This window comes from Notamacropus eugenii, chromosome 6 (assembly GCF_028372415.1).
Source record: "Notamacropus eugenii isolate mMacEug1 chromosome 6, mMacEug1.pri_v2, whole genome shotgun sequence".
In the NCBI taxonomy this organism is placed as follows: domain Eukaryota; kingdom Metazoa; phylum Chordata; class Mammalia; order Diprotodontia; family Macropodidae; genus Notamacropus; species Notamacropus eugenii.
This window is the reverse complement of record NC_092877.1, coordinates 292,678,519-292,702,207: the sequence shown is the minus strand read 5'-3', so window position 1 is coordinate 292,702,207 and position 23,689 is coordinate 292,678,519. Positions and strand designations below refer to the sequence as shown.

At 37.3% G+C, this 23,689-nt stretch overlaps 1 protein-coding gene across 1 annotated transcript in view; it reads right to left on the bottom strand.

Annotated features, from left to right (window-relative positions):
- Positions 1–1,274: 1,274 nt before the first annotated feature.
- The window catches only part of TNFSF11 (TNF superfamily member 11), a 55,815-nt gene continuing 33,400 nt past the window's right edge, over positions 1,275–23,689 (bottom strand). Inside the window, exons 3-5 of the mRNA XM_072617145.1 lie at positions 12,300–12,345; positions 12,133–12,219; positions 1,275–2,816 (exon numbers count right to left, since the gene is read on the bottom strand). Of these exons, the coding sequence (XP_072473246.1) occupies positions 2,395–2,816; positions 12,133–12,219; positions 12,300–12,345 (555 nt within the window). The 3' untranslated portion in view covers positions 1,275–2,394. The remainder of the gene's footprint in view (positions 2,817–12,132; positions 12,220–12,299; positions 12,346–23,689) is intronic.

The window sequence follows — 23,689 nt, the reverse complement described above, 5'->3', positions numbered from 1 at the left end:
ATACACTGTAAGGGGCAGCTAGGTGGTGCAGTGGATAGAGCACCAGTGCAGGAGTCAGGAGCACCTGAGTTCAAATCTCACCTCAGACACTTGACACTGACTAGCTGTGTGACCTTGGGCAAGTCACTTAACCCCAGTTGCCTCATCCTGGGTCATCTCCAGTCATCCTGATGAATATCTGCTCACTGGATTCAGATGGCTCTGGAGGAGAAGTGAGGCTGGTGACCTGCACAGCCCTCCCTCACTCAAAAGTCAAGTGCAAGTCATGTCATTATTTCTCTGATGGCACAGTCTTCTTCAGCAATGAAGGATGAACACACACATGAAATACATTGTGTTAAGGACCAGGGATATGATGATGAACTTAGCCCGTGCCCTCATGGAGATTACATTTTATTTACATTACATTTTACAGGAAGAAAAATTTTATAGCATCTCAATTCAGCAAGGTTGTTCTAGGATGCACAGACAAAAGTAACTAAAATATCCCTGCCCTCATGTGGCTTTTACTAGACCAATCTACCTCACAGATTTATTTTGAAGTTTATTGTTTTATTTTCTATGAACATATGTTGAGCTTCTCTGAAGAACAGGGCTAGTTTATTTTTTAAAACAATAAAACTGGATGGATATATTTTAGGTGTAATTTGGATCTTGGCATTACTTCTAGGTTTGGCAAAACTCAGTATATTTTCTGATAGCATTTGTTTTTATCTTCCTTCATGTCACTACCATTAGGACTCCATGTCTGCTAGCGCTAAGGTTACACCATAATTATTGCAAACTGATCTTCATCAGGTGGCTCATTTCCTTATATCATTGCCTTTAATTAGTTCACTAGCATTAAATAGCTTCCCAAAGGCAAACTCCCATGATACTAGTCCATGAGGCCCTCATTGCTTCCTCCTCCACAATGAAAAAAAAAGTATAAAAATGGCAGGTGATCCCACAGGTCACTGGGCAAATTGCTGATTGTCCCTGAGGGTACTCTGACCTGGTGTTAAGTATTTTTGGTCTTCAGTGTAAGTATACGTCCCCCTTTTTTTAACTTGCAAAGCCTCTTTGACTTGTGATTACCAACACACATGCAAATATCTCATCATTTATTTTATCAGAATTCAAGGGTTCATTAATTTAATGGACTTTGCTCCTTACTTTTAATTGCATCCACATTTCTCCCAATAAAATTTGGGAAGAGCTATTAGCTATATAATGGTATGATGAGGAGAAAAGGATCACAAAGAAAAACACGTATAACAGGAAACCACAGCATCTCAAAGCATCTTTTCATATAAATTTATTTTTATACCAAAAGAAAAAAGGAATTTTTTTTGTATAGTATAAAATTATCCACACTAAATTGAAGATGGTTTCTTTGGCCAATATGCCTCTGATAACTTTACACTTTAAAAAAATCCAAAATCCACAATCTGCAGCACTTGTAGAAAAAAACACCTGTTCAATAATTACATAAATACTCTTGACAGATTTCAGTGGCCCATTATGTATTCGTTTTGGCAATGTCAGTTTCCTAAAGTCAATTAGCTTCTGGGTTTGAAAGGCACCTGGTGACCAACATTCTACTCGTTATTCATGGAATTCATTTAATTTTTGCATAGACTTGACAAGTCTGAAAAATCTATTAAGTTAAAAAGAACAAAGAAATATATTACATTTGCTATTAGCAAACAATCTTTCTTTCCTTTAGCTGCAAGTTTTCCCCAGGGGATTAACAAAGTGCACCAGTTAAATATGTCTGTACATTTAAAACATTAAATATGCCAACAGCAAGACATTTTAAATATTTCGAATCAAATACTATAGCACAAATATAATTTACATATTTTGCACAAAACATTACATCTGAAATATAATTTTAGATATTATATAAAAATACATATTTTTTTCTTTCCTCTTTAGAAAAAAATTATTTGCAGGTTCTAGCATGATGTAACAATTCAAAAGAACTCAACTCTTCAGATGATCCCCTCTTGTAATTAGGATAAAATCCTATCAGGTTTGGCCTCCTAGTGGCATGAAACTGCAGCAAGACAAGGCGTCAAGTGTAGCCCCTTCTAACAGCCCAAATGCAGCGTTTCATGAAGGTAACCATAAATGCCACACTCCAGTTTAATTCTAGGAATTTATTACGAAATATATAAACCATTGTGTAATAAAGCCTGTATGTTGGAATATATCTTGAGTCCAGATACTCCCTTTGTATGTGTACACACAGAGTCAAATGCACACATCCAAGGGTAAAATTCTGCTCAGAAGGCTCTAAGTCATGTCTCCTAGTAGTCTGACACAGCTATGAAACATCTTTCTGACATATTTTTAAAAATTAACACACATCCTAAGAAATGTATAATTACTACCAGTAAAACTTGAGGTTCAATCTATATCTCGAACTTTAAAAGCCCCGAAGTAAGTTGCATCTTGAGCGGGATCCAGTAAGGAAGGGTTGGATACCTGGATACTTATTTCTTCGCCAGACCTCAGTTTAAAAAATCCTCCTACATTTATGGAGTAAAAATGGAACTCTGATTTTTTTGACCAGTATTTAGTGCTTCCTCCTTTCATCAAAGTATCAGAATTTTGGATTTTCACATTGGTCTTAGTGACATACACCATCAGCTGAAGAGATTCTGTGGCCAGACCACCAGAAGTTTCATGATGTCTGAAACAAATGTTGGCATAGAGGTAGTAGAAGCCATCTTGGTTGACCCTTAGTTTTCCATTGCTGAAAGTCATATTTGATATATTTGCCCAACCTCTGTCATGGTACCAAGAAGAAAGATTCACTTTTCTGGAGCCTGAGCAAAAGAGAGAAAAACAATTAAAATCTAGTTCCTTTTCTGAGAATTCAACAGGTCTTTGAGCTTGGGAGCAAATCACCAATGAATACTCCAAAGCATTATGGAATTGAACCTCCTAACTTGCACCAGAATTGACAGTTTCATTTACTTGTACATTTCAACTGTCTCAACCTTCACTTTCAATTCATGAAGAGGTATTTGAGGTGTGTAAAAAGGAAAGGAGAAACTGGATTCCAATAGCTCTAAGGAAAGAGTTGGAGTAGTGAGTATGTTGCTGTCTACAATCTCCTTTCTCTTTTCTCTTTTTTTCCCCTTTCAAACTTAACTTGTACTCATAATGGAGACCTACAGTTCAACACAGGAAAAAACTAACTTAGCACTCAAGAAGCAATGGGGAATATTAGGAATGGTACTTGACTGGGAATCAGGGGATGTGACTCTAACACTGTCTCTAAAACACTATATTTCATATACTATATGAAAATGGACAAACCATTAGTCTTTGGACCTCAGTTTCTATATGTGCAAAAGGAAGAGATTAGACTAGATTTCTAAGGATTGTGTCATAAATTTCTATGATTCTATTAAATGTCATATGAACCCTTCACATTTATTCACTTTCTACTTAGAGTATCGCTCATCAGAACAATTCATTTAATCCTATGTGGCAAAAATTGGTAAAGCCATTATTATTTAGTGTTCAGTATTGTTCAAACTCTATACTAATGAACAATTTCATAATTCTATTTACATCATGATAACTGATATTCACAGAATGTCTGAAATACTTCCTAAATCAGGGACAAAATTATATTCAGATTATTTTTATTATATTCAAATTCATTGCAAGTTGATAACTCATGAATAACAAACACATTTAGTAATTCTTAAGGCATTGTGTATAGGGAATTGGCCTGAGTTAGGAAGGCCAAGGTTCAAGTATGGCCTCTGACACATACAATGTGTCCCTGAACAACTCACTAAACCTTTGAGTGTCTCCAGGCAACTCACTGACTACATAACTTATAGAACTTGTTAATTTTTATTAGAAGAGGAAATTTTCTTACTGGGAGTTGCCTATGACAATAACATCATATCTGTATCACCCTCCTCCCCAAAAAGTCATACATTAATCAGAACTAATTAAGCAAAACAACTAAATCCCACCACGCCAAATAAGAAAGATTTTATACTATATGAAATGCTGCTCAATGCAGAAAACAGACTTCCCTTTAGTTCACAGTGCAAAATCTAAACTTTTATTCCATCTCCTAGGAAATCTGCATAAATAATCTCTCTCCCGCTCAATTAAAATAGTCATTTATATCGCCAAAATAGATAATATAAGATCAGTTCCTCAATCTTTTAGGTTAATGCCAGAAAGTTCTATTTCTGTGACTACTAGAATCTCCTTATTCCCTGCCAGTCAATCCTATAAACTTGAGACAGTTTGGGTAGAGAAGTAGGGGAGAAAGGACAGACCTGAAGACTAAATCTTTTTTTTTTTAATTTATTATTTCTTTCTAAATTTTTTTCTTCTTAAATTTTGAGTTGTAAATTCTCCCTCCTACTCACTGAGAAGGCAAGTAAAATGACATCAATTAATTATATATGTGAAATCATGAAAAACATATCTCCATATCAACATCTCACCAAAAAGCAAAATAAAAATAAAGAGAAAAAATCATACTTCAATTTTCCTTCAGACTTCATCAGTTCTCTCTCTGGAGGTGGAGAGCATTTTTTCATCATGAGGCTTTATCTTGGACTATTTTATGGATTAGAGTAGCCAAGTCTTTTACAGTTGATCATCATCACAACTTTGCTATGACTGTCCACAATGATCCCCAGTTTTCACTTCACTTCATATCAGTTCATATAGGTCTTGCACATTTTTTTCTGAAATCACCTCCCTCATCATTTCTTAGAGAACAATAGTATTTACATGACAACCAAATACCACAACCTGTTCAGCCTTTACCCAATTGATAAGGTATTCCCTCAATTTTTAATTCTTTGCTATCACAAAAAAAGCTGCTATAAATATTTTTGTACATATGAATCCTTTTTCTTTGATCTCTTTGGAATACAGACCTAGCAGTGGTATTACTGGGTCAAAAGATATGCACAGTTTTATAGTCCTTTGGGAATAGTTACAAATTGTTTTCCAGAATGGATGAATCGGTTCACAACTCCAACATCTTATTAGTGTACCTATTTTCCCTAATCCCTTCCAGTACTTGTCACTTCTGATAGGTTGTACGGTAATACCTTAGAGTTTTTTTTTTAATTTGCATTTCTCTTGACAATAGTGATTGAGATTATTTTTATGGTACTGATAGCTTTGATTTCTTTTTATGAAAATTGCCTGTTCATATCCACTGACCATTTATCAATTGGCAAATGGATCTTATTTTTATGAATTAGACTCAGTTCTCAATATATTTGAGAAATGAGAAGTTTATCAGAGAAATTTGCTATAAAATTTTTTGATGTTTCTTCACTTTCTATGGTATTTTCTTTTTAGCAAAATGTAGGTTCATTGATTATCTTTTTTATTAGGTCTATTTTTGTTTTTGTTGGTCTGAGATTATGATTGCTACCTTTGTCTTTTTTACTTCATTGAAGCATGATAGATTCTGCTCCAGCTCGTCATTAAAACTGTGTGTGTCTTTCTGTTTAAAGCGTGTCTCTTTTAAACAACACATCACTGGATTCTGGTTTCTAATCCATTCCTCTATCCACTTCTGTTTTATCAATGGGTTCATTCCATTCACCTTGATAGTTATGATTACTAACTGTGATTTCCCTGCATCTCACTTTTTTATTCAACTCTGTCTCTCATCAGAAGTCTGTTTTGTTTCTGATCACTGCCTCCCTTAATCTACCCTCTTTTTCCTCATAGTCCAGCCCATATCTCTTATCCCCTCCCCCTCCAATTTCTCCATTGAATACAATAGATTTCTATACCTAATTGAGTGGGTGTATATATTCTTCCCTCTTTCAACCAATTCTTATGAGTGAGGTTCAAGCATTGCCCACTTTTCCCAATTTTTCCCCTCCACCATTAAAGCTCTTCCTTCCACACCTCTTTTATGAGAGGAAGGTGTCCCCCCTTCTACCTCACCTTTTCCCCTTCTCCCAGTACACCTCTCTTCCTCATCGCTTCATTTTTTTGGGGGGGAGATCATTCTAATATAATCAACTCATACTCATGCTCTCTGTCCATGTAAGCTCCTTTTAACAGCTAATGATAAAGCTCTTAGGAGTTACATGTATCATCTTCCCAAATAGGAAAGTAAACAGTTTAGTAAGTCCTTTATGCTTATTCTTGTATTTTTTATGCATCTCTTGAGTCTTATGCTTGAATGTCAAATTTTCTATTCAGTTCCAGGCTTTTCATCACAAATACCTGGAAGTCCTGAAAGTGTTCCTGTTCACCCTAGAATGGTGACTCAAAACTGTGTATGGGCAATGTTTTCCAATCAGTGTCAACTGCAACCAATGCCAGCAAAGGGCCCCCTGTAATCTCTTTCTGACCAAATGTATGACTGCCTTACCATCATCTCTAGGATTCCAAAGCTGCTACTTTCACTGTCATAGCTGCCTCCAAGGCCTGAAACTGCTACTAGTGCTGCCTGCTGTCATGCCACTCTGGTCTAGTCCCCACCCTGGTGTCATAGACCTCTCCTGCTGATCTCCCAAGTTATCTTAGACTGGGAAAATATCTCATTCTGATCTATTATTGGCTCTTCCAACCCAAAATTTGATTTGAGAAGTTAAAGTTGTTTGAAAGGAAATGTGATTGAGAGTTCAGTTGGGTTGCTGCCTATATACCACCATCTTGGTTCTTCTTGGTTTCTGCCTTCCCCCCTCCAAAGATTTTAATTAGACTTAAGTTTCAGTTCCAAGGCATCCATTACGATTTACCATCTTTTTGAGTTGGTTCAAAACTATCAGGTCATCTCAGATAGAATCTGAATTAGTTCAAAAGGTTCACCAAGCCTAACACCATAAACCCAATGACTTCCTGTTGGCTCCACATCCTCACTGGCTCTGCAGACTGGTACAGAACCACTCAGATATTTGTAAGATCAATATTCCTTCACAGACATCCTTCAGGCTGGGAGACTCTGGAGGGAGCCACCTTTAAATTTAAGTATGAATTGTTGGTCCTGTTGTCCAGTGATGTCCAAGAACAAGGTACAGAAAAGTCAGGTAGGAATGCAGTGCTGGACTTACAAGTCAGGATCACCTGTATTCTAATCTCACCTTTGATGTTTACTGAGTGACCAAGGCATAAATCGCTTAATCCTTCTGAGTCTCCATTTCCTCAACTCTAATAAAATACTTACAATATCAATAGGACCTACATCACTGGGTGGTTGTGAGGTTCAAATGAGATAATTCAGAGTGTTTCAAAAGTCTTCGTAAAGCTTTAAACTATCAAAACTTAAAATGAGACTTATGGGATGCCCCTGTAGATATAACACATTTTATATTTATATTCTAAAGCTCTATGTAAATGCTAGTTGTCATTGTTACCGAATCAGAAGAATTTATGGTGGGGTTGGAGTGAGGGAAAATGTGAGTGGGAGAGAAGGGGTGAGGAAAACAAAGCACATAAAGGGACTGATTCACACTGAAGTGATTTATTAATACTTCCTAGTCAGGACTACCTCTTTATGTTCCAGACACAAACTCATTATTTAAAATCATGGTCCCAAGGTGAAATAGCTAAATGAGAGTGAAAATTTCTCTAGTCATCATTTCTTGCTGGATATTTCACTCTTCCAGGACTGTAAATAGCAGCATAGTGCCCTGAAGAAGCTGAAAGAAGTTCATGACATTTTACTCCTCTGAAGTCTTCCTTTCATCTCATCTACTCAACTCATCCCTTAGGATCAAGCCTGCCATTCTTTATTACTTAAAAAGATCTGTGATTTTATCAGTGTGAGTGCTTCCTTGACAAATACAGGATGTGCCCTGTTCCTCTCACTGTCCATATTTAGAGATGGTCTATTTAATTGTGACTGAAAAAATAGTCATAGGTTACCTAGCCTTCTGGTGATGAGCCACCAAGAATTTAGCTAGTTTGGCACTTGGGTAATAGACACAGTTCATCACCAGACTTTCTGGCTTGGTAGACATTTAACTTGGGTTCTGTTGATGTAGCCTTTGAGAATCAGGGTTCCTTCTTTATCATGGCTGTAAGAGTAGAGAAGGACTTTACTCTGACATGACATACTACATACAATAAGACTATTTATATGAATAACAACAAACCACGTTGAATGTCATGTCCCCTCCTCTGTGATGCTTCACCAGGTCAAATGCACAAGTGGCATTAGGAACATTAAAGGAAAAGCTGGTTTCTCTGTGTATAGGGTAGATCAAGACAGACCAGAATATCTAAGTTATAGGGCTTTGGAAAAGGGAGTTAAGTGGGGATGGCAAAAGGTGATTATTGAGCCTCAACATTCCTACAATGTACTAATGGGAGCTTTTCTTCCCAAAGACTACAGAAAGTTCTATCTTTATTCAACCAATATATATTACATAGGTACTGTACTAGGTGATACAAAGGATAGAGCCCTGAGCCTGGAGTCAGGAGGACTCATATTCCTGAGTTCAAATTCCAGCCTCAAACATTTACTAGCTAAGTGACCCTAGGCGTATCATTTCACCTTGTTTGCCTCAATTTCCTCATCTGTAAAATGAGCAGGAAAAGGAAATGACAAACCACTCTGGTATCTTTACCTAGAAAACCCCAAAGAGGGTCACAAAGAGTTGGACAGGGCTGAAGAGCAATAACATATTGCAAATATACTGTGGGGATAAAATAGGCATCTTAACCTCAATGAACTTAAATCCAGCTGGGCAACTGGGACAGAGAAATAGGAAAAGTTAATTGGTTTTATTCCCCCTCACATTCACTTTATAGCAACGTCTAACTTTACAAAGCACTTTCCTCTGCTTACATATGACCCTCACCACAACCCTATAAAGTAGGCAGGGCAAGTCACATTATCCTCACTTTACAGATATAGAATCTGAGGTCCTGGGTAAGGTTAAAAAGAATTACCCAGGGTCACAATGCTAGTAAGTAGCAAAATTCACTTGTGAATGTGAATCCAATGTTCCTTCTACTGTACTACATTGTAATATAAATTAATAAAATATCATTGATGTTAAACAAGTGCTCTAGGTAAATGCAGGGGAGATAACCAAGGGATAGGAGCATCTGGAAAGGATTCACTGAGACGGATGCATGAAATTTGGAGAGGCAGAGAAGGATGGGAGTGAGAGCATTCCAGGCTGGGCCAAGGGTAAGAATGATGGTCTAGCCATCAGAATGGATACAAGCTAGAGGGACTTTAAGTAGATCAGTCTGGCTGAAAAAGTGGCTTCAGAGAGCATAGTGGTTGAAGAGATAAATGGGGTCCAGGCCAGAGAGAACTTGGAATGCCTGGCCAAGGAACTTGGTGCTAATGGGGACTGACTGATGCTTCACCTCAACCACTAACATCATGACTGTAGCAAATTTGAAAGCAAGATGAAATGATGCCAATGGAAATCAATAGCCTGAGTAACAAAATTAAGCAATGAATATTATATGGACAAAGTGATGTGTATGCCCCCCTCAGAAGCCTGAGACTTCTACATTGCTGTGTGAGCCGGGTTCTCATTTCTCTTTGTAGCATAGCAGAGGCTATGCACATAACGCAAAATATAGCCCCAGAAGATCATCAAGGACCTTGATTTTGTTGACCAGGGAGCTCCAGGGATACCTCAGATGGAAATTACCTTCATTAATGTAAATCATGGTACATCTCATACTTAGAATATTGTAGAGTTTCTAAGGGTTCAGAAAAGTTCAGTGATTTGCCTATAATGGTAAAGCCAGTAAGAATCAGTGAGAAGATTCGAACTCCTAGCGTTCCTGATTCTAAGTCCAACACTATCAACTACCCCAGATTGCCTCTCATTGCCCCAAGAAGTTAATAAAAATACTTGTAGCTGTCTTCCTCTGAAGTGTTGATTATTGACCACTGTTGAAACTAAAAAATAAGTGGACTTGGGGAAATGGTCTATGTCAGAAGAGCAAATCCTATTTTCCTAAATAGTAAAGTGTACTGACTCATTTCACTCAGGTCAAACTCAATAAACCTCACAAATATCCAACCATTCTGCTCTCTTTTTTCAACAATGATTTTATATAAGATGCCTGTAGAGAGATTTTTATAGCTAAAAGTATGTTTGCTATTGACAAACAGACTTCAGCATATCGTCCAGTCTAAGGTTTACCGCAGATTACTTAAAACAACCTGAAAAGATAAATGTAGAATAATATTTTCCTACTGTACACAGTGATGCTTCATTATTAATTTGATTGCATTTAAAATGTGCTAATATGCAAAGTAGTCTTTCAGTCATTAGAGCAAATTAGTATAGTTTTTTTGGAGATGCAGAGAAACTAAAGATAAAATATGTTAATGAAACATATTTAAGTCCCGTTTCCTTGGTAAGGAGATCATATGGAAACCTGAAGAACCCTATTTTCATATTCTACCACAAACTGCACAAGGTTTACCTCAAAGAAAATATTCCATTGGCTGCTACCAAATTATCTCATCCCAGAATATTTCACAGAAAACTTTCCTGCACCAATTATGTCACCATGCTTTCAGAAATTGAGTCGAAACATTGGGCTCAAAAGTAGCCAGATATTTAGTGTTGTAACACAGCTGTCTGGAAGCCTCATTTATCTGGTAATATCCAAGAGCTAGAGGATAATAAGGTTCAGCTCAACTTAAAACAGATGTTACAAGATCTGTGCATGCTAAATAAAACCCATGTACTTTAGTGATAGGAGAACACTTCAAATCCTCACTCAGAGTCTATTTGCCACACTTTTATTTTGGGCACATTTCTAATGAGTCTGGTTTCTGGTTTCTAAACCCACTGAAAGTGAGGGCCAACAAAATAAAACTAGGAAGAAGGTTATTCCTGATAGCAGAGAAAGTTGGAAGCTGAAACTATGATAGAAAAACAGGCACAAGTACCAAAAGCAAAGAAAAATTAAGCCATTTAGTATATACAACAACAGGCCTGATGATGTCATGGTACATTAATAGAGTAATGATAATGTTCATCACTATGATCCTGTCACCAAGAAAAGCTTAAATGATATTCAGTATATTTTACTTATTACAGCAAGAAAATATGTATTTTATAAAGATTTCAATGCAAAATTGGATTTTTTGAAGTTTTGGTAATTAAAGGAACAAATTCTCATTAACCTGAAAATTGTAGCCATGTAAAACAACTCATTTCTTGAGGGTATTAGCTAGCCAAGGCTCACTCTTATTATTAGATATTACATGACATCATGGAAAAACATCTAGATTTATATATTTATATAATATCCTGGTTGGTTCAAGTCTTGCCTCTGACATTTTCTAGTTTTTGGTCTGTGGGAAACTCCCTTAATCTCTCAGTCCCCCAGACAACTCTAGAAGACATAATTAACTGAGTATCTGTACCACTGGAGGGAGATTCCAATCTAAGAGCTCTCTATGCTGATGTCTCAGGTATGACCCTCTCATCTCTCAGAAAATTGATCAGGAGAATTTGTGGATTTTTTTAAAAGCAATTAGGGTTAAATGACTTGCCCAGGGTCACATAGCCTGTCAATTGTCTTAGGCTGGATTTGAATTCAGGTCCTCCTTAATCCAGGACTGGTGCTCTATCCATTGCATCACATAGCTGCCAAAAACTACAGTTTTTTAAACTAAATCTTTCTTATGGAAACCATGTAAAAAATTGCCTGCAGGAATGGCAACGTAAAGTGATGACTTCCTAAGTAACTGGTTCATTTTTAAGAAAGGCAGGGAGTTTTTCACTAGCTGGAAGCCTACTTCCCATGACTCCAGCAAGACCACTGCAAGAGACAGCTAAGTCAACAACAATCTAGTCACTTGAAAGACATTTATTACCCTCTTCAACAATGGGAATGCCTGAACTTTAGTTTAAGTGAGTACAGAAGACTCAAGGATCACAACAGTATCAATAAGTACCTGTTAGCAATATGTCTGACTACTGGCTAAAAATGAAAACTCGAAGGAAATGTATTCTGGTAAAGGTAAGAATCAATTTCTAGGGAGCGTTTCAATGTTCATCATCTTAAAAGTAAATGATCTTTCCTTTGGTGGGACAAAGAGCTTGAGTTATCTAGTGACCAGTTGGGAGCTTTAAGTATGGTTGATAAGTCTTTGAAATGCTTTTTTGGCTAGATGCCCAGACAACTTACCTGAAGGAATATTGGTGCCATTAATAGTGAGATGAGCAAACGGCTGAGTTTTCCGGGAGAAATCCAACAAAGGATGATCCATCATAGCTGGAGATGAAAGAAGTCAGGTTAGATCCAAGAACATCAATCTATCAGGATGTCAAATATTTATATTGGCCAGTGCTCACCTCTCTCTGCTCTTGTATTTTCTGCCCTAACCATAAGCTTTAGTTCCTAAAAGGAAAAGAACACAAAATTTTAATGCAATAGCAACACTTTACATTGGCACAATGTCTTACAGCTCTTTGAAGTGTGTTTATATAATTTCATTGTCTCATGACGTCCTCACCACAATCTTGGACGCTCACTTGACAGAACATGATCATCTTTTGCATAAAGTGGACAGAATACAAGAATGCAAGTGTACAATGATGAAATGTTTCTTTCCTGTCCTACTATTTTAGATGCATAAAGTTCTTGTATTTTGATGACTACTTGTACTGTTGATTTAAAAAAATTCACCACAGAAAATTACCTGGCTATTCTGAGGAAACCATACAACGCTGGCATACCAACACAGGGCATTGCAAACTATCCAAGCTAATAAGAGGGTAAAAAAAACCATGTTATTTATAAAACACGGGGTAATTGAAGCATAATTAAAAATAGTCAGCAGGTACACAAATGGAGAGGAGATTAAACAGGAAAATAACAATTACGCAGAATATGTGGTTCTCTTAAATCTTTGGGGGAATACTTTTTATGTCCTTTTCATTAGAGCACATGACTGGTATACCAGTTATGCGCAGCCCACAGAGAAGAGAATGATGGTCAACAACGAGTGGTTAATTTCTTTTTAATCACAGTGCATTAAAAAGTACTACACAGAAGTGTGGGAGCTTTTAGAGTGCCTATAACTAACTTCAAATATTGCTGCAAATAAAAGTTTAGAAATGCAGGCTGGAGAAAGGAAGTAAACTGGTGTCCACCAAGAGGACAGGTATTTGCATCTCAATTCAAGGCTGCTACTTCATCTAACCCACTCAGAGACCTTTTCTGGATGCCCTGCTAGTCAAGTCATTAAGTACTGGATTTGTGCATTGAAAGTACCAGTTTTAATCCTTCAGGGAGCAGCTGAAAATTTAGTCCCCATTTGAATCCAGACCTAAATGGTAACTGCTTTATATAATCTTGAGAGAGTCCTTAATCTCCTTTGACTTAGTTCAACTATCTATTAAACCAGCATGGTTAATTTATGTCAATTATTAGCAAGGATATTCATTCAAAGGATGGGATATATACCATTTAGTCAAATGTTTTGCAATTCTCTAAGAAAGAATATCCTAACATAACATCATTACTAAGCATCAGCAATAACTATATCCTCTAAAATTATAAAGCTGGAAGATATCAAAAGGAATAAAAATGTCCTTGACCTTGAGCAGGAACATAACAGGTCACCCAGAGAGATGAGAATCTATTCTATTTTAAAGATCCCTCTTGAGGAATCACACTGTCTTCCTAAGTAACCCAGTATGGTGTTTTAAATGAATCACAATCCCATTAAGGTCAAAAGATTCATTCCCATCTGGGATCTAAGCCTTTCCTCAGATCTTTAACAAGTTCTACTGGTACACTACAGTCCCTAAGTTTCTTCCCTCAGCCCCCACTGGGCACTAAATCCTACAATTCTCTCATTTTTGTCCTTGCTGAAATTCTGTGGGGACTGATTTTGCATCTTCTTTAATTGATGATGTCTCTTACATGTGTAGTTAGAAATTAGGCATAATTCATGCATATCTATATATTTCATATTAGATAACCCTTGAGAGGTCATTGAGCTTAGGAGTCCATTAAAAATCAAATCATTCCATATTTAATATATGTCTTTAGATACTTCATTTTCCAGAAGCACATACAGAAGTTTAGGAAGTGCTTTAAAAGTCCAGTGGAATATTCCATGCTGGGTAGATTCAGAAGGCTAGACTCTCTGGTCTTTCATCTCTTGGATACCTCTAAGTTCATCAGGCTGGGAGGGAAAAAGCAACACTTATTATTGATAATCACTCAAAAGCCAGGAGGGTCCAGAAGAGCCCGTAGGCAGGGGCCCATTGGCATCCCAGCTTCAGAGTGCTGTAGGTTTAAGGTTTTGGGAAAAGAGAGGAGAGGGGAGGGGAGGGGAGAAAAGAGGAGGGGAGGGGAAGAGAAGAGAGGAGAGGGGAGGAGCCCTCCCAACCTGATGTCTTTCTTTTTCTTGGCCTCATTAAAGGGGTCATGCCATGGCTACTTCTTAAACAGTTCTATTCAATGAATGGGCGTTGCCTCACCCTAAGTGAGTACCTGCAAAGACCTTGGCCTAAAAGGGTCAAGGTCTCCCAGTGCATCCTGGGTCATCTCCAGTCATCCTGATGAATATCCGCTCGCTGGATTCAGATGGCTCTGGAGGAGAAGTGAGGCTGGTGACCTGCACAGCCCTCCCTCACTCAAAACAAAGTCAAGTGCAAGTCATGTCATCATTTCTCTGATGGCATGGTCTTCTTCAGCAATGAAGGCCAAACACAAAAACAAAACCTCTAAGTTCATATTTAACATGAGGAATCATATAGAAAAATAATTGTCACCTTACAACTCAGAGGTAGGAAAAGCTGACTGTCATAAAATCATAATGCTGGAAGGGAGGTCATCCACTCCAACTTTCTTATTGTATAGATGAGGAAACTGAGGTTTAAGTTTAGTTGCTAGTGGACAGATTTCCAACAGATAAAAACACAGAGCAGTAGTCTCAAGTTACTGACTAAATTTCAGGCTAGAAGGGGTCCCTCCTCATGACCTCCAGATTGTGTGTGTTTGTGTGTGTGTGTGTGTGTGTGTGTGTGTGTGTGTGTGTGTGTGTGTGTGTGTGTGTGTGTGTGTGTGTGTGTAAAGAAAGCGAGAGCGAATGGGGGGATAGATAGATAACAGATTTCAATACCTAGCACACCTTAGTAGTACTTCTATGGACAAGGTTGGGGAGAGGGGGAATTAGAAAACTTTATGTACCCCCTTAAGGTAAGATCATTTATTAACCAAGATAACACAGTAAAGATAACAAAAACAATAGCATTTATATAAAGTTTTAAGGTTTACAAAGTGCTTTTAAAATATTATCTCATTTGGTCCTCACGGTAACCCTGTGAGGTAGGTGCTGTTATTATTCCTATTTTACAGATGAGGAAACTTACCCAGGGTCACACACCTAGCAAGTATCTGAGGCTAGATTTGAATTCAAGCTTCCCTGACTCTAGTCTGGGTGTTCTATCCACTACACTACCTAGCTGCCTCATGTGAATAGTTATATACAACTACATGTAAATATATGAATACAACTATAAAACACTATGGAAATAAAGGCAGGCATAAATAACTGAAGAAATAGTAATTGCTCATGGAAAGGCTGAGCCAATATAATAAAAATGACAATACTCTCTACATTATTATCAAACTATTAAAGGATTACTTTATAGAAGTAGAAAAATGATAAAAATTATCTGAAAGAACAAAAGGTCAAGAATTTCAAGGAAAATAATGAAAAGAATGGGAAGAAAGGGGGCCTAGAAATACTAGATGTCAAATTGCACTACCATGCAGTGATCATCTAAATATTTGGTACTGGTTAAATGCTAGAGAGTTTAATCCGTGGATCTGATTAAATTTGCAACATGTAGAAGCAAACAAAAATAGGAGACTAGCATTCAGTAAGCCCAAAGACCCCAACTATTGATACAAGAATTCAGTATTCGATAAAAACTACCAGGAAAACAAAAGCAATTTTGTAGAAACTAAGTATAGACCAACATGTCATACCATATGTCAAGATAAGCTTCAAGGTCACATCATAAATTAGAGGAGCAAGTATGAAATTACCTATGACTAAGGCAAGAGTTCAAAATTAAATAAGGGACCAAGAGGATCACAGAAGATAAAATGTACAATTTTTATTATACATAATTTAATAGTTTCTGTACAAATGAAATCAATGTAAAATTAAAGGAGAAACAGGCAAGTGGAGAAAAAAATCTGTGTACCAAATTTTTATGATAAAAGTCTCATTTCCAAGATATATAAAGAACTGATTCAAATGTGGAGGAATAAAAGCCATTCACCAACTGACAGAAAATGCTGTACTTCTCAAGGGAAGAAATCCAAGCTATCAAAAACCATATGAAGGAATGCTCCAAATCACTAACAATTAGAAAACTGCAAATTATAGCGACTCTGAGATTTTACCTCACATTAATCAGATTGACAAACTTTACCAAAAAATGAAAATGAATGAGGTTGAACGGGCTGCAGAAAAACAGGCATATCAATACAATCTTAGTTGAGCTATAAATTGATACAGGTATACTAGGAAGCAATTTAATACCATAACCCCCAAAGTACGTATACGCATTGAGCCAACAATACTATTGCTAGGCTTATAACTCAAAGAGATTAAAGAAATAAAAGAACCATATGTATGAAAATAGGAATAGTAGCTTTTTTTGTGGTGATAGAGAACGTGGCATAGGAGTGCAACAAAATGCTATGGTGCCACAAGAAACTATGGAATAGATAGCTTCAAAGAAACCTGGGAAGTCTTGTATGAACTTAAGCAGAGCTGGACGCGGGGAATGATCTATGTTGTATCAACACTGTACAAACAACTTTGAGAAACTTAAGAACTCTAAGTAATGAATGTCCCACCAGAAGATGGTTATTGGCATCCAGTCATATAGGATTCCAGGGGACCAATGATGAAGCATGCTACCTATCCTCTGACAGAGGTGACAGACTCAGGGTAAAGCTATATGTATGTATATATGTATGCATACACACATACATACATGTATCTACATATACACACAAAGATACACACATATATACATATATATGTATGTGGATAGATAGATAGATAGATAGATAGATAGATAGATAGATAGATAGATAGATAGATAGATAGAGACAATGTGGGAATTTGGTGATTTTGGGTATTTTTTGAGTGTGCATATTTGTTATAAGAATTCTGTTTTTCTTTCTTCTTACTAGCAGGATAAAGGCGAGAGAGGGGAAGAAAATGAATGCTTGTTTACTAAAAAAAAAAAATAAAAGCAATATCCATTGCAGCTCAAGTAAACCGTTTAACAGCATAATGTGAATTTTGTAAAGACTTTCTTTTCTTTCAGAATGGGACTATCTTATACTGAATATGTCCTAATGAAACCTTAAGCTATATGGGATTCTCTATATGGAAATTCCCCAAAGCTTCTGTCAAGTCTCCTCCTTACTTTTTTACCAATTTAAAGTTTTATTACATATATGACTCCAGCTTGATTAAGAATATCAATTAAGGAATCATAAAGCAAAGCTGGTCTTATATTACTTTATAAAGGAATGTTAAAAAAAGCATCTATCTCTCAAGAACACTATAGAGAAATTTTATTGAAAACATAGATATCCACATGTCTATGACCTGAGATTATACTGACATATTGCCAGTATCTACCCTTGTATCCTTTCTTTATGAGTTTGGTAATCTCTCCCACTCACTTTAACAGATGGTAACACTGAATGTTCCCAACATTTTTCTAAGACTCTTTTTTACTGAGTTGGGGACAATTCTCATATTTTATAATATTCCACTATATTTGTGCTTTTTGGACAAAATTTTTGCAGGTACAGGCTATTGGAACATAATTATGTGCTATGGTTCATATGTTGCTGGACATTAAATCTTAGGGATGAGAAATCAAACAGTAGGTGGGACTAAGCAGAAGAAAAAAACTTGAGTTTTACTGATCAGAATGCCTAAATTTCAATTCCTTTTCCTACAAGTCGACATTTCCATAGTCATATGAAGTACAGCAAGACGACAGCTACATCTTTCTAGTTAGTGAATGCTCCCAAAGTAGCCAGACAGAACTTGTTCACACCCAGGAACAGGATGCAGGGAAAAGAACCAGAGCGATGGTTTGGGGCAGCCCCCAGTCTATGGACTACAGAATGGTGACAAGAGTCCATCTTCAGCTAACAGCACAAATGAATCCCAAGAGCCTCAACAGCACAGAATAGAGGGATTAGGGTCCAACTTCAAATCATAACATTCCAGAATTAGAAGGGCCCTCCAGTGTACCCCCCTCAGTAGACTTTTCTACAACATCTCTAAGAAGTGAGCTTGGCTCTGTGGGTGACCATCTACTTACTACTTCTAAAGGCATATATATTTACACTTATTTATAAACTTTGGTCTTTAAACTCTAAAGATGGTGGTTCTTAGAAAATGGGAGTCTGATACTGCACAGATCTCTCCAGTGACTGAAATAATGTGACTACTGGACAAAGTGATGTTAAGGTCAGAGTTGGGAGAGCTGGGTCAGATTGGAAAGAATTCACTTAGACCTTCTTTTTAGCCAGCGGGAGCTTTATTGACAAAAAAACATGTAGATCTGAGATTTAACAAGGAGCTAAACAAAGGCACTCATATAGGAAAAGAACCAGACTTAAATAGACAGAAAGCTATACAGCCTGTAGGATGATGATGTAATTTTTAGGGTTTCTAATGGGCGTTGGAGATCTAGGGACAGGACAGGATGAGGAAGATGGATGACACAAGATAAGGGAGACAGGGGAAATTTTATGACCCAGAATGGGGGGAGACAAGGAATTTTACGGTTCAGGATAAGGGGGAAGTTTTGTGGTATTTCAAGATAAGGGGAAGAGATGTTAAGACACCTTCAGGTTAGAAAATAAACCAGGGAAAGAGTAACTTGACCCTTAGGGCACCTTTGTATTGACATCAATGAGGTCCAGGTTGCTTTTAAACTTAGAACCCTGAACTGAAAGTTTATTAGGTCTGCAATATCATTTTCAAAACTTGTGGTTGTTGATCATTGGATTTCAATATCAATGCCCAATTATACCTACTTTTAGGAAAGTGAACTGAACCAGCTTTAAAAGGAGAAAACCAAACAAGTCTTCACTTCCCAAACTACTTTTCTGACTAGAGAAAATGAACAAATGACTGTCCAGGATTTCCAGAGGCCAAACACTCAGCTGGATTTGCTGTCCATCTGGGCTCTTTCAAAGAAGAATAGGACGCCATTGAGACAGTTTCCTGACCATTACCCCACGTACACCAATAATCATAAAATACGATTCTGTTCTACATCTGAAATCCACACATGCTCATAGCTAAATAAATTGCATGATGAGAAACCACCCTGCTTCTATACATCATTTTATTAAAAGAAGTCACACATAGTACCTATGACCAGGAGTGAGCTGGACATGGGTGGAACCCAATCCTAAGAGTCAATTACTACATTTTCAGTGTGGGCATTTACACCACAGAAATTGAGAAAAGCTATGAATTAGGGATTGATTTATTATTTTATTAATTGTCTACACTTAAGAGAATGATGAAGAAAATATTAATAATGCATATGAAACTTAAAAGTAAGCTGTAAGTACAATTATTCCAGAAAGCTGATTGTTAAACATTTACCAGCAGATTCTTGCCAACAACCCAGGATTGCTTTGAGAAAAGTACTTCAAATGCCACCAAAATGTGAGCTATTATGATTAATACAAAGGAGGAAGAATGAATGCAGAAGCCTCATCCTCCTTTTATCTATCTCCATCCTGATATTTTTTATTTCTTTGGATATAGATATTCCTTTTAAAATCAAGCTCATTCTGTTAGCATGTAGATCACCAAGGGCAGGGATTTGTATTTCTATCACTTGGTATTGAGTCTAGTAGAAAAACAGGTGGTAGTCACAATGGACAGTTATAAAAGATTTCAGATAGGGCAGGGATTATTAACTGGGGGTCTGAGGACTTTAAAAAAACCATATTTTGATAATTATATTTCAATATAATTGGTCTCCTTTGTAATTTTATGTATTTCATTTTATGCCTTTAAAAACATGATTCTCAGAAGGGGGGTCTGTAGGTTTCAGCAGACCATCATAAGAACCCATGATCTTAAAAAGGTAAAGAACCAGCCCCTGGTTTAATCATAGGGCTCTTTGAAGTCACTGGGGTTTTTTTTTTTAATTATATTTTGGGTATTGTCATCGAATTCTGGAAGGTATCTTTGAATGAATAATATTCAACTTAAGTACAATGATTTTATATGGTAGAGAAGGTGGAAATGCCACAAAGAACATCCTTCCTTATGAATAAATTATTCAGATAGAGAAAAAAATTTGCTTTTAATTCCTCCTTATTTCAATGCAGCTGTGAATAACTTTTTTAATTGGTCAGCTTATTTTTTTATTTCTTTTAAACACCCAGTACAATTACAGATCAGAACTCTTCCAGTACCAAATTCCAGTAGATTTGCATAAAGTAGGGGAGGTAGCCTTTAAATCAAATAGCTTCCAGCATAGGAAAAGGGTGAGGAAGCCAAGTAAACAACACATCCTGGTGTCTCATCTTTGTTGGCAAAGGCTCCTATATAACTACCATTGCTAAACTGCCTACAACACTCCACCATCCAGGAAAACAAGACTTCCCAACTATTTTCACCCAACTGCAATCTACTTGCCAGCTATTCTATTACATGCAAGAGACTAAGCCTGGTCCAGGTGTGACTGTCAAGGAAGCCAATAGCTTCCCAAGAAATTCGGTGTCATTATTTATAATTCCTTTAGCAAATTCATGGGAATGAATGACACACTACATATAGAGAGAATTGCCGATGTGCTCAATTTCATGACGAGTAACATCCGCAGGAGAAGGAAAATACCATTTGTTAAAAAATAAGCATAATTATGGTTTACTAAGCTACGATACTGTCCACTTAACCTTTAAAAATCGAATAGCCATACTGTCTTGGCAGGAGACCTAAGAAAACATTGCCAAGTCAAAAAATGCAAGTCTTCCTCTGACACACCGCCATCTTGTGGCAGTTCTATATTACGAGAAGGCCTTGGCATGCATGAGCTGCCTTCTCCTGCTTTGTAAATGCATTTCCCTCCTGCATCCCCAAAATCGAACAAAATACTCGTGAGTTAGCGAGTGTTGGGGGACAAGGAAAATTTTGTATAGGAGTAACTGATATTTTTTCCTCTTTATGATGCATTAACTTTTCATCTCACAATAAAATGCCTATGATTTTACAGTTTCTCCTCTAGTAAATAAGGACACAAAAGAGCTAAGTCCTTGAGTACTGTTGGCCCCTTCTCATGGATTCATTTCTAATCTGACATCCACCAATCTTAGGCTTCATTCTCCATGAAATAGGATGAAAAATGGCCAGTCTCCTGTTCTAAATAATTTGGATTAGAATGGTTCAACTGTATGGAAATTTGAAGGAAAACTTTTGGACCCTTCATTAACACATGGAACAGGAACTGATGAGGCCCAATAGGGCCGAGGACATTGTTGTGCAATATAAAGATGCACAGGGATTTAAAAACAAACAAACAAACAAAACACTAGGTCTCCTTATTTAGCCTGGCTTGGAAATATAGTAATAGCAACTGACAGGCTACTCCCAGTACTGGTCAATGGAGAAATCTGAACCTGCTTTGTTTTTCCAACTTGGACTGACTTGTTCCTCCTTAGCCTGGTGGCCCACCATTCCCAGGGACTTACCATATCGATGTAAGACCCTAACATGAATTAAGTTTCAAGGGGAATCAAGAGCGTACCTTCAGTGGGGAAAGGGATGGAGAGGAAAGAGTTCCCAACGGATACATGCAGGCCTTATATTAAAAAAAAGTTATACTATATAAATAGAGCAAAATGTTTATCCACACACCTTCCCTTCTTCTGAGTAGTACTGAGAACTTTGCAGCAGGACATTTAAACATTTACAGTAAATTGTAAAGCTCCCTTTGCAAGCTCAGCTGCATCACTGTCTGAAAACAGAATTCTGACATTCTTCCAGTTTAGCAGTGAATATTATTCACTTGATTTTAATAAGCTCTCACTATGTTCTAGAGATCCAAAATAAAAGTAAACAGGTTTAAGCTACAACTGGGGGACTTTCCGACTTAAGAAGGTCAAGGGCCTACAGTCTGAAAATTGGGTTTATCTATCTAAAAATCCCAACACACTCATGATGACACAGGACATGCACAAACCATTTGGTACCTGTCAATCAGAGTCCCAAAAAAGGCATTTGTATAACCAGATGCTGCTGAAGCCACTGTCACCAGCTCATAGCTCATAGCTGGGGTCTCAGGTGACTGCCTCCCTCTGCAATACCAGTAGCAGCTGCAGGGACATCTGGCTAGATGAATTAGGATTTAACACCCCAATTGCCAGATATATCACAGGGTGCAGCCACTTGTTAACATATGCAATGCATTCATTTTAACATCTTAATGAGGCCATATTCCTAATTCTTCTACAACCCTGTGACAAGCCTAGTGTATTAAGATTTCCAATCAACTGAACGTTGTTAGCATATGACTGTTACACATTGGTTGTTTCTGAAAATGAACAGTCAATTCTTCATACAGTCATTGACTTAGGAGAAAAAAAATCAGGCAAATATCCCAAATATGAAACGAACTGGGTTCCCACACTTCCCAATTCCTCTTCTGCTACGGCAAACATCCCCAGTGCTGCTGCCATTTTTAAAAAATAAGCAAACAAGCCAAGCTTTGGGGAGAATATATGCTTCAGAAGTGGAGGAATAATGATAGCTAGTATTTGTATAACACTGGAAGGAATGCAAGCAATTTATTCATTCATTTACTTTTTGACAAGGCAATGGGGTTAAATGACTTACTCAGGGTCACACAGCTAGTAAATGTCAAGTATCTGAGGCCAGATTTGAATTCAAGTCCTCCTGACTCCAGGGATGGTTCTCTATCCACTGCACCACCTAGCTGTCCTGGCTTTACCATTAACCAATTTTATGACTGGAGGCTAATCATTTGTCCTCGCTGGCCCTCTTTTGATCCTTTGCCCTCTGATTCCACTGGAAAGCTTATTCTATCAATCATTCACTCTTTCATTTACATTTTCAGTCTTACCTCTCTACTTGTCCTCCCCCTTTCACTGCAAATACGTTCAGTTTTCTAAAGGAGTGTGCTGGTAAATATTTAACAACCAGCTCTTCAGAGGGAAAGATATACATTTGACACACCTGAGTTTAATTTGCATTAACATTTTCTACATCCCTTTCTCGTCTAGATAGTCAACAAAACAATAAACCGAGCTCTGATTTGTAGGTAACATTTATTGAATTCTGAGGTATAAATGCTCACACTCAAAATTTAGCAACAGCCCCTCTCTGGCTAATCCAAACTGCCTCCAGAAGAACCTGGATTTCTCCTATCCTAAAAAAATCCTTCCTGCATCTTGTTCCCCCAAGTTATGTTCCCATCTCTGACCTCCCTTCCTACATCAAGCTTCTTTAACAGCCTACTCTACTTCATTACCATTGACTCACTTCTCAGTTCATTGAAATCTGTCTTCCACCCCAAACATTTCGTTGACACTGCGCTTTTGAAGGTTACAAATGACCCAATCATCAAATCCAATGTTTTCTTCTCAGTCTTCACCTTTCTCAATCTTTGTGAAACATGTGAGGATCCAG